At 38.5% G+C, this 10,178-nt stretch overlaps 1 protein-coding gene across 1 annotated transcript; it reads right to left on the bottom strand.

Moving 5' to 3' along the window:
- Nucleotides 1–95: 95 nt before the first annotated feature.
- Nucleotides 96–1,025, bottom strand: LOC102013196 (olfactory receptor 5AK2-like). The gene has a single exon (XM_005407983.2). It carries the CDS (start codon nucleotides 1,023–1,025, stop codon nucleotides 96–98), a length of 930 nt encoding a protein of 309 aa, XP_005408040.1.
- Between the last annotated feature and the right edge of the window lie 9,153 nt (nucleotides 1,026–10,178).

The following is a 10,178-nucleotide window of genomic DNA, read 5'->3' as shown; positions in this document are numbered from 1 at the left end:
AAAAAAAAATAAAAGCTAAATGATGGCATTTTTAGAATAAGTAAATTGTGTTAACACATCTTGCTTGATACTGAATTTTAACAATTTTCATGTAATCAAAAGAACTTCTTGGCTATCATTTTTATAGCCTCTTTGACCTCCTTGTTTCTCAAGCTGTAGATCAGAGGGTTCAACATGGGGATCACAGTGCCATAGAATACGGAGGCCACTTTCATGTTCTCCTGGGAGTGCTCAGAAGGAGGCAGTAAGTACATGTAACACAGGGTTCCGTAGAAGATGGTGACAGCGGTGAGGTGGGAGGCACAGGTGGAGAAGGTCTTCTTCCTCCCCGCAGCAGAGGACATCTTTAGGATGGTGGCCAGGATGCAGATGTAGGAGAAGATCACGACCGACACAGTGAGTGTCAAGTTAAATCCCACAACCACAACAAGTAGCATAATGTTGATGTCAGTGCTGGAGCAAGAAAGGGTGAGAATTGGGGGAACATCACAGAAAAAGTGGTTAATGTGGTTGGACTTACAGAAAGACAGGGAAAAGGTAAAACCTGTTTGTACAGAGGAGTTTATTGATCCCATGAGATAAGAGCCAGCTACCAGCAGGATGCAGACTGTTCGGGACATGATTATGGGATAGTGAAGTGGCTTACAGATGGCTATGTAACGGTCCACTGCCATAGCTGCCAGGAGGTAGCAGTCACTGGTGGCAAATGTCGCATACACCAATAATTGCAGTAGGCATCCTCTGTATGATATGCATTTGTCTTCTACCATGAAGTTCTGGAGCATCTTGGGAGTGATAGCAGATGTGTAGCAGATGTCAACAAAAGCCAGATGTTGCAAGAAGAAGTACATGGGTGTTTGGAGTCTGGAGTCTGTGTTGATGAGCAGGATCATCCCAGTGTTACCCACCATGGACGTCATGTAGATCACAAAAAATACAATGAAGAGGGCAGACCGGAACTCCTGTTGTCCACCAAATCCGAGAAGATAGAATTCAGTCACCTCGGTGCCATTTTCTTTGGTCATGGCTACCAAACGTCTGGACAGGATGGAGGCAAGGACCAGGAAATGAAGGGAAATCTTTTGAGATTCCTGAAAGAAAAGGTTCTTATTTCCCATCACTGTTTCACATCACTGTTTTTGACTTTAGCTTTTGTAAAAGATGCAAGCAGATTTATTATTTTTGTTTTCTTCAAATAAGTTTTTCCTATTTTCTTTTCTTTTAAGAACATAAATGTAACTTAGGGGATTTTTTATTTCACAATGCTAAAAATTCCCGATAATATTGTGATACTTTGTAATGCTTTTGGCAAACAAAAAAAGTATAGGCAAACACCAAAGTAGAACCTCTGAGTTTCACAGGACAGTAACTTGAGTTTATTAAGTTCTCATTGTATAAGAAATATTGTGGAAGCTGGATTAAAATTCAAGTGAGAAACTAAATTCATATTATTCTCCCAAATTCAAGCAGATTTATTGTATGTTGAGAATATATGGTTCAATAACTACTGAACTCTTTGTATATGGTAGATACTAGTCCTCTATCCAGAGAGCTGCTAGCCAAGACTGTTTTCCCATTTAGTGATCAGCCTTTTCAGTCTGTTGTTTCCTTCACTGTGCAGAAGCTTTTTCGCTTGATGTGATTCCATGTATCGATTCTTGGTATCATTTGTTGTGCTATTGGAGTCCTGCTTGTGAACTCTTTTCTTGCATCTGTGGCTTCAAGTGTTTTCCTTATGGTATTTTCCAGCAGTTTCAAAGTTTCTGATTTTATATTTAGGTCTTTGATCCATTTTGATTTGATTTAATACAGAATAAGGGACAGGAATCTAGTTTTATATTTTGCGTGTGAATATTCAACTTTCCCACCAGCATTTATTAAACAGCCTCTTTCTCTAGCATGTATTCTTGGTGCCTATGTTAAAAACCAAAGAACTGTAGGTACACAGTGTGTGTTTGTGTTTTCTGTTCTAGACCATTGGTCTCTGTGTTGGTTTATGGAACAGTATCATGTTGGTTTTGTTACTATGGCTGTTTAGATAACTTGAAATCTGTTATTTTGATGCCTCCAGAATTGTTTTTTTCTGGGGGGCGGGGCTCAGGATTGCTGTAAATATTCTTTTAAAAAATAGGATTCCATATGAATTTTAGGACTGCTGTTTCTAGTTCTGTGGGAAATGTTGTTGGTATTTTAATAAGAATCGTGCTGACTCTGTAGATTACTTTTGGTAATATGGCCATGAAGAAGGATGGACTTTCTTTTCTCTAGTGTCTGCTTCCATGTCCTCAGAATTCTGCAATTTTCGTTTTAGAGATCTTTTACCTCCTTGGTAAGGTAGATGCCTAGATATTTAAAATTTTTAAAGCTATTGTGAATGAAATTGCTTTCCTGATATTTTTCTTAGTGAGTTCACTATGGGTCGACCAAAATACTTTTGGTTTTTATATGTTCATGTTATTTTCTTGATAAGAAGCTACCACATAAACAGTGTATACAAGTCATAGATTCATTTGTAATAAAATGTCACAAGCCAATACTTTTAATGTGTGACTCTAAAAAATATACTATTGTACTTTTCCCATATACCTAAATAATATTTATACTTGTATGAGGTAACATTCAGACACAAGTTTGTATTTTTTTCAGCAGCCTCCTATTTTTGTTAGCTATTTGCCAATTTATCATTTAATTCTAGTTCAAGGCCTTCAACTTTTTTTTTTTTGGTACCGGAAATTGAACTCAGGAGCTTGCGCTTGCCAGGCAGGCGCTTGTGCCACTGAGCTATATCCCCAGCCCAAGGTCTTCAACTTAATATTGCAGCAAGAAGAATTTTCTGAGTTATACACATGTTCTACACAGGTGAGAGAAAAATGCTTGCATTTTCCAATAGGAAGTGATTAGCGACTAGCTTAAAAATTCCCATGGTTTATCATTAATATATAATGATAGCTTATTTTAAATTCTCAATGTCTTCGTTTTTCTGAGTGATGATATTTCTTACCTGGATAGCTGAAATGCATTAATGCATAATTTTTATCAGTCCTAGAATTCTCTATTTGGTGTCTTGCTTCCTAAATATCCTTCCGTGTTCCTCAACATTGCTCCCTGTGGATAAGTAACATGATGGTCTCGTGCTGTGGAAGAAATGGATTTTCTGTGGATCAATGCACTATATGTCTGTTCTTTTGTGGACCACACTTCCACCACACTTGCTTGTGAGTGGTCACGACATCAAGCTCCATCCAGTGGAGCAGTGACTACAGTAATGTGTGCTCCATCGGGGCCTGAACCAGGCTGCTCCCCATTTTCCCTGTGCAGTGAGCCATACGGCCTCTTGTCCCCTTTCTTCAATACTAGTGTGCTGGATTTTGACTTTCAGGGAGACTGTCAAAGTCATGTGTTAAGGTTGACAGATCCATGCAGGACACTAAGTCAAAGTCTGAATTTCAGACGAGAATTTCTAGTATGAATCTCACCTATGTGTTGCCTGAGAAATATTAACAGTGAGGACTCACTTGCCATTTGTCTGAAATTCAAATTCAATGTACACTTAATGTACACTTTCCCCAGTGCTCCAGAACCTTCGTCCTTCTGTGTTTCACTGGTGAAGCCCGGTGACCTGAGCTGTGTTGCTTACTGCAGTCCACATCCAGCTGGGTTTCGGCGGCTCTGCGGGGCAGGATTACTGTCTTAGTCTGTTGTGTGTTGCTACAGCATTGTACCAGACTTGGCAATTCATACACAAAAATTTGTTTGGCTCAGTTCTGGAGGTTGGGGAGTCCAAGATGGAGGGCCGCACCACTGCGCAGGCCAGGCGGTTCTTCCAGCCTCATCCCATGGACAAAGGCAGAAGGGCCTGAGATGAAGAGAACTGTGTGAGGATGGCTCAGCTTGCTTTCCTCACAAAACCACTCTCCAGACAAAGAACCTCAAATAACCATTGTCGTAACACTGAGCGGTCTTGAGGGATCTGCCTCTCCTGACCTCTAACCTCCTGATTCTCTTGCGCTGGGATTAAGGGTCCAACACACACCTTTCCAGTACACATCCTCAGCATTTCCTTTGCCAACTACAGCCTTCCTCAACTGCACTTAATGGGACTGAGAATTTCTAGTGTTCTATGTCACTGAGATTCAAGGATTTATTTCCATGACATTAGTGTTATTTTAAACAATGACCAATCATAAAATGCAATAATTTTTTTTTTTAAAAAAGACATAAATGGAGGATGGTATAGAGCAGTACAAAAGCAGTACAAAGGCAGTACCTGGGGCAGCAATAGGGAAGGCTTGGAATCTACTACATTTATGCTGCAGGTCTCCAGGAGCCGATGCGTACACTGTGAAAGGGAGGAAGGCAGCATTAGAATAGCATGGCTGGTTAAAGGCCATCTAAAGAGCTACTTATTGCTTATAACCCTCAGCTACAAGTTATAATGGGCTGATGTAAGACATCAGAGCCTCCTTGGTTTATCACTGTGAACATAAAAATATTCAGCTCAACTGAAGAACAGAGGAGAGAAGAAAGGCCACAGAGAAAAGGCAGAAACTTCAGGGGAAAAGGAGCATCTTAGAAAACTCACAATCTCCCTGAGTGTGCACATGTGTGCATGTATGAAAGTATGCACAAGGATATATCATTGTTACTTCCACAGAGGATAAATGGGAGAGTAATTATTGAAACATACTTGAGAGAGTTTAATAGGCTATTATCTTTATTTGGAATTCTATAATTATGTAATGACTAAATATGTGTCCTTAGCATTCTTCATAGAATTTTATGCATCTCATACATGTAGTGATTACATAATAAAAGAGTTGTCCTTGGAGGAACAGAACATAGCGAGAGCACATCAGTTGAGTGCTCCTTTACTTTTAGATCTTAGCCATAAGCAGAGCTGCACCTTCATAGAGAAGGTCAGGAAGAATGTGCCCTTGTGATGGGAGGTCAGCACACTCAGCCAGGTGTTGATACTGACTTCTCTGATTCTTTCTAACTTCTTGAGAAATAAGCAGTGTGAGGTAACATTAGTAATGGAGCAAGACACCAATGGCTCACTGCACTACTTAGTGGAAGTTGAGAAGAAACAAGAATACACAATCTCTTTCCTCAGGTAATTGTGCTGGAAAATGCAACGGAGCTCTTCTGAGGAATTTCACCCAGTGGGGAGAAGCACTTTGAGAGAAAGCTAGAGTAGGAGACGGGTGTAATTAAAAGTGGAATCTTAACAGAGTTAAGAAAAATGGAACTGATCTTTATCATACCAATTTGCTCTAATAGTTCGAAGTCCAATAAAATTATATAACATGCGGGAAACCTTGGAGGCCTCCTCTCCCATCTCACTGACGGTATCTGCGTGCTGAGGGTACATGGACGTGCTATGGGTTATTTTGCTTCCTAGTTAAATGAATGCTATAAAGGAAATGGTTCATTACTAGAATATTTTGATTCAGCTTAATGTACACTTTTCCCGGTGCTCCAGAACCTTCATCTTACTGTCTTGTGGCCCTGGATTAGAATTTATCTCCTGCCAGTTCATGGAGATGAGAGATGAGGCCCTTTGCTCCCTGCTACCTTGTCTGCGAAATGGGTGTCACAGAACCTGTGAGAAGCTCATGTCAGGCACTGTGCTTGGACATCTAGCAACAAAACTTTGGAAGTAACTTTAAAGAAATCACGGCAGGTGCACATTATGGATCAAGGCATGGTCCAAAGGAGTGAGATAAAAGGGAAAGCATCTGTGTCATATTGTCAAAGTAGAAGGCAGGTTGTAGAACAATATTCAGACTCTGGGCCTTTTTGGCAATTAAAGCCTTTTTCACCCAGTGACACACTGTTGCTTTCATTCTCTTTGTTCATGAAGAAAGAGTGGGAAAGACACACATCTCGCTCCTTAGCTATTACACACTGACGCTTCTTGGGTGTGAATCTTTTAACTTATAAACTTTGTTCATTGCATTTTACTTTTACACTTAGGATTCATGACTCATTATTTTAAAAGTGAAGACTATTTACCCTTTATGTGTCACTGATACGTTCAAGCTCTAACCTGGTATATTATTTTTTATTTTTATTTTTATTTTTTTGTGGGGATCGAACTCACGACCACATGCTTGCCAGGCAGGCGCTTACGCCACTGAGCTATATTCCCAGCCTCAATTTTTTTCTGTTGTTGTTGTTTGTCTTTTCTCTTTTTTTATCTGCTTTATTTCCCCTGCTTCTCTGTGAATCATTTGAGCATTTTTCAGAATTCTGTTTTGATTTAAATACTCTCAGTGTTATTTTTGTATCATTATTTTAGCAGTTGCTGTAGGTATTACATGTATATAGTGTTTTTTTGCATTTCCTTCAACATTCAAATGTAATATAGCACCTCCAGAGAATGAAAGCGTATTGAATTTATCTGTGTTTCCCTGTTACCTTATCTTCCCTATGTTCTAGGACCCCTTCCTTAATCCAAGTAGGAGAAAGAGTTTGATAGAATGGATAGAAAAACATGGTATTTTATGTGGTGTACAAGAAAATCAATTAAGTATAATGATATTCTGTAGGTCAAATTGAAAGGAAGGAAAACATAGCATCTAAACATTAATCATAATAGTGAAAGACTTTCTCTATTAATATTATGTAAGTAGACTTCACAATGAAGAAAATTATTAGGCAAAGGGAAGGATATTATACAATGTCAAAAGGGTTAGTTCACCAAGGAAAAAAATAGCCATAAATGTGAGGGCGCCAGAATAGAGAAAAGCAATAAATATAAAGCAAAATCTGTTAAAAATTAAGGTAGCAAAAAACAATTCATGATTTTAACTGGACAATGCTTCTTCTTTTGGTTATTAATACACTATCAAGACAGAACGTGAGCAAAAATATAAACCTCAACACTCTCAACCAATAGGGTCTACATGACACTAAGAAAACACTGCCTCCAAACAGCACTGGCAAGCAGTTTCAGGTAGAACACATCCCACAGCACAGAGATTTAGCATCAACTTAGAATAACTCAAATGGTGTGCTGCATGGCTGATGAGCACACTGAAATCAGCTAGAGGTCGTTAACGGGAAGAAGGCAGGAAGCTCTGCGAACTGGCAGGAGAAACGACTCATTTCTGAATAGTTCTTGGGCCAGTAAGGAAGACGCGAGGGAAATAAAAAAACCATGTTGAATTGAATACAGAGGAAATGAACGATCCTAGAGCTGTCGGTATGCCTCTGAACACAGTGGGAAGAGCAGTGCATAGCACCAAATGCTTCTGTTAGATAAAAGTCTCCAATCAATCATCTCAGCTCCCACCTTCAAGAAACTAAGAAGAAGAATAAAGTTTACCTAAAACAAGTGGAAGACGTGCGAAGTAAAGCGAGCTGTAGAAACTAATGAAATCCAACAGAAGAAAAACATAGAAAAATAATCGATGAAATGATTAGTTGGTTTTGAAAATACCAATAAAATTTGTGAAGTTCTAGTATGTCTGACAATGAAAAGTAAGAATTGTTAAACTAGGAATAAATAGATCGCTTCATACCCAGCCAGCACCGAAAGATTGACAATGGAATTCTGTGAGCAACCCACACAAAATTTTGGTGACATATATTCTTTGAAAAGTAAAACAAAGTTTTTCAAATAACCCAATATTGAAATTAATTATTTGAATAGGCATCTGCTCAAGAAGCAAACTGCACTCATAAATTTAAATCTTCTTCTAAAAAATTATTGGCAAATTCAGAAAAACAAGGATGAATTAAACACTATTTGGAAAGAACTTTTCTCGACTTATCCTGTGAATCGAGTACCACTCTGAAAACAAACTAGATGCAGACAGCATGGGAAAAGAAAGCTATTGCTCAATATCACACTTGATTTACAAAACAGCAGAGTATATATTTTGGATACACACAGAAATTTACTTAGCAAAGCCAAGATGGGTTCACTGCAGGGGTAAAAAGCTTATCCAGGACAAGAACAGTAATAAATGTAATGTTCCATACTTAAAATACAAAGGAAAAGATCTCAGGATTATATGCTTATGGAAAAGGGGTTTAATAAAATTCAGTACTGGCTTATGATTTTAAGGAAAAGCTCAGAGAACTAGGAATAGGAGATAATGCCTCAGGTTGATGAAGAACATCCACAAAAACTGTCCTTGATGGCTAGACGTGGAATGCTTGTGTCCCAAGATCAGAAGCAGGGGAAATACCCCCTCATCTCTGCTGTTTATCACTGTTCTGGTTGACACAGTCGGTGAAACAATGGAAGAAAAGTGGGAAAAGCCACATATTTCAGGAAGGGAAAAAAAGCAACAGTCATTAGTTGCAGATATTGTGGTGGAGACCCCAGGGGTCTCCCCGCATCATCTACAGTTGTAAGTGACTTCAGCAAGGCAGAGTACAAGATGATTATCGAGAAAGCAAGAATCACACACGCCGATGTCCCTCGGAAGGCACATAGGATAGATCCAGTGAGCAAATGGTTGAGTCATTCAATAATGCGCTTCTTCCCCTTCCTTCCCAGCCCCCTCCCACCTCACTGCATGTCCGTTCCTTCGCTGGAGGGCAGCTGAGTCCTCCTGGCCAGGGGCAAACACGCTGGGCCCTGCCTCTCACCTACTCTGCTGCCTCCTGCACCTGCTGCCACCAGTGCTGGCAGTGGGATTGTCTTTGCTTTACTTACACTGCAGTGGTCTCCATATTTTCTTCTGCAGTTGCTGCAGCTGATTGCTCTCCAAGGTTTCTCTGCGATTTCCCCCATCAGGGAGTTTATAGCTGGGGCCTAAGTGATCCATCATCCCCACCCCAGAGAACCTGAGGCTCCTGGGGCTTAGATAGAAAGGCAGAATGTAATGATCACTTGTGATATTTGAATGAAAAACTTCAAGCTCTTTAGAGAGGACCATTAAAAAATTTACTTCCCTTTCTATAGAGGGCACTTATTTTTTGTTTAACTACTATTTTTCTAGTCACAAATCAGGTTGAACATCTTTTTATTATCAGAAGACCTGTGGTGTTTGGATATAAATATATCTCTTTGTCATTATAATCAATAAAGCACAAATCTTTCTATAAAGTAAATCTAATAGTAACCTAAATTCAAGGACATATTGTTTCTAGTGTGACAAATATAGATACATTTGTATCAACACATTTTATAACATTATATCAGCTCTTGTTTATAGACTGAAAATTTATTCTTATATTCCTTCTTCTTTTTTTCTAAAAATCTATGCATTTAAAATTGGCTGCACACAAAGACAACATTTACCCCAGTTGCTTTCAAAGTATGTAAATATTTCATGTGATAAGAGACATTGAGTTTTCTAAAAAATATTTGTTATTATTAAGAGAATAACAAATAATAAAATAACAACATAGACAAAAACAAAACAAAGCAAAAACAATAAAAATGATACAGGGTTTCAAAACAAAATGATAGTAATTAACAGTGGTGGTTAAATGACATATTGTTATCATCAATGAAATTGCTCAGATTACCTGATGTAAGAATGCAAGATTCATCAAACCATTAAAGAAAATAAAAAATAATAAAAAATCCATTAGAAACAATACAGAGCTTCACCAAACAAGATGGTGGGGATTCACCAATCATTGTTAAATTGCATATTGTTGCCTTCAAATTAGTTGTTCAGATTACCAGCCCAGTTGTTCCTTCCTTTGAGCAATTTCTTTCTCTTTCATAATATCTATTATACATTTTGGGTTTTATTTACTCTTTCAGGTTCTTATACTAGGGAGACAACAGTATGATGTTTACACATGTGGTTCTGATTTATTTCACTTATGAGTGTAGTCTCTAGTTGCATCCATTTACTTATAAAAGCCTTGAGTTTATCTTTCTTTATAGCTTTGTAATACTCCATTGTATAAAAAGTACCACATCTTTTTAAAAATCCATTCCTCAGTTGATGGTCATTTGGGTTGTTTCCAAGATTTAACTATGACAAATTGTGCTGCTATAAACATGCGTGCATATATATACATATATATACGCACATATATACCACATATATCACTGTGGTATGATGTTTTTAATTTTTCTGCCAAAATACCCAGAAGGGGAAGAGCTGGGTTAAGTGGGACCTCTCATCCTAGGTTTGTGAGGAATCTCCACACTGATTTTGATAGTGGTTTCACCAATCCGCACTCCCACCAGCAGTGGAGAA

This window comes from Chinchilla lanigera, unplaced genomic scaffold (genome assembly GCF_000276665.1).
Source record: "Chinchilla lanigera isolate Chin_1 unplaced genomic scaffold, ChiLan1.0 scaffold00110, whole genome shotgun sequence".
Classification (NCBI taxonomy): domain Eukaryota; kingdom Metazoa; phylum Chordata; class Mammalia; order Rodentia; family Chinchillidae; genus Chinchilla; species Chinchilla lanigera.
Note: the sequence above shows the minus strand (reverse complement) of the source record. Positions and strands in the feature narration are given on the sequence as shown.